Here is a 1,346-nt window from a genome sequence, read left to right as displayed (position 1 = left end):
TCTCTTAAGAACAGTACTGATAAGGCTACTCACTTAAAAGATGCTATGTTCTTTCTGTCCTGTGGGTGTGCCTGATCAAGACTGCAGATACGTACACCTACAACCTAAAATAGATTTTGATAAAAATTAAAGAAAGTGAAGACAAGTACTTACTTACATAATATATAGTAAAGCAACTGCTTGCATTTATCAACATCTAATGCTACCCTTCGAATTTCAAGTGGAATGAATGGATGCACTTTTGTGATTTCAAGCTTCCTCTGTCAATTTACATAAGGCATTAAAAGAGAAATTTCTTAAACTTATGATCTATTAAGCAACTTGGGTTTACCCAACTGTAAGTAGACTTAGGCTATACTATATGCTGTATCTGTCCAATGGACTGGCAATTTTTTTCTTTCATTTTTTCTTATATAATGCAAGAAGTTCAATGTTTTTAACAAATACCTTTTCATTTATCTATATACAGAAAACAGCCTTACTTACAGCCCCATCATTAGAGCCAATTCTACTAAAGTCTTTGTTAACTGCAGCTTGAATGGCATTTTTACATTTTTAAAAGTAGATTAATTGATCCTTGTAAACATACATATTAGAATAACAAGTATGATATTACAAGCCACTGTTTGATCTTACCTCACCATATGTCTGAAAAAATTTCTGTATGCTTTTGCGTTTTGCTTTCAAATCAATGTTACCAACAAACACAGAATCTCCTTTTAACTGAGATTTCTCTTTCCCACTTTGTGTTTTGCGTGGCTTTGCATGTGTTTCTTCTCCTCCAACGACCCTCTTTTTCCAGCTGAAAACATTAAGATAGGACATTAGACTTTAATGTACTCCAAAAATCAGCCACAAAACAGAATATTGATTAAAAAAAAAAATTCTACGTTGAAATTACTTTGGGAAACCATGCATAGAAAGCTCAACCAAATCTCTCTTACATTTCACTGGAAATGATCCTTCTTTAAGGGATGCAGGTCTGAATGATCACATCAAATATAATATAAAATCAGGACCATACACACCTCTTACTAGTTCTTTTCTCTGTCTCTAACATTGGCTTAAATTTCTTGCTCCTTTCCTTTTCAACTGTTTGGTTCTCATTTGACCTTTTTCTGTTTTCTGTTTTGGTTGAATCTTTTCCCCACGATTTTTCAATTTTGCTGAAATAGAAAGCAGTCTGTTACACATAGTAAAGATATTACAAACTATTATCATTGGCTAATGCACTTTATATACTTTCTATACTTTTTAATAAGAGATATGTGTATCTCTCTTCCTGTGACTATATCAAATGTGCAATAAAAATGGTAAAATATTTAGTTTCCCATAAAAACAGACAG

The 1,346-nt window shown here is 32.4% G+C and overlaps 1 protein-coding gene across 1 annotated transcript in view; it reads right to left on the bottom strand.

Annotated features, from left to right (window-relative positions):
• Positions 1-1,346, bottom strand: part of LOC119590629 (RNA-binding protein 34-like) — a gene marked incomplete at its 5' end in the record, with an annotated part of 8,781 nt that overhangs the window by 3,681 nt on the left and 3,754 nt on the right. The window contains 3 exon segments of the mRNA XM_037939308.1: positions 34-104; positions 637-802; positions 1,029-1,166. Of these exon segments, the coding sequence (XP_037795236.1) occupies positions 34-104; positions 637-802; positions 1,029-1,166 (375 nt within the window).

Source organism: Penaeus monodon, chromosome 27 (assembly GCF_015228065.2).
Source record: "Penaeus monodon isolate SGIC_2016 chromosome 27, NSTDA_Pmon_1, whole genome shotgun sequence".
Lineage (NCBI taxonomy): Eukaryota > Metazoa > Arthropoda > Malacostraca > Decapoda > Penaeidae > Penaeus > Penaeus monodon.
Note: the sequence above shows the minus strand (reverse complement) of the source record. Positions and strands in the feature narration are given on the sequence as shown.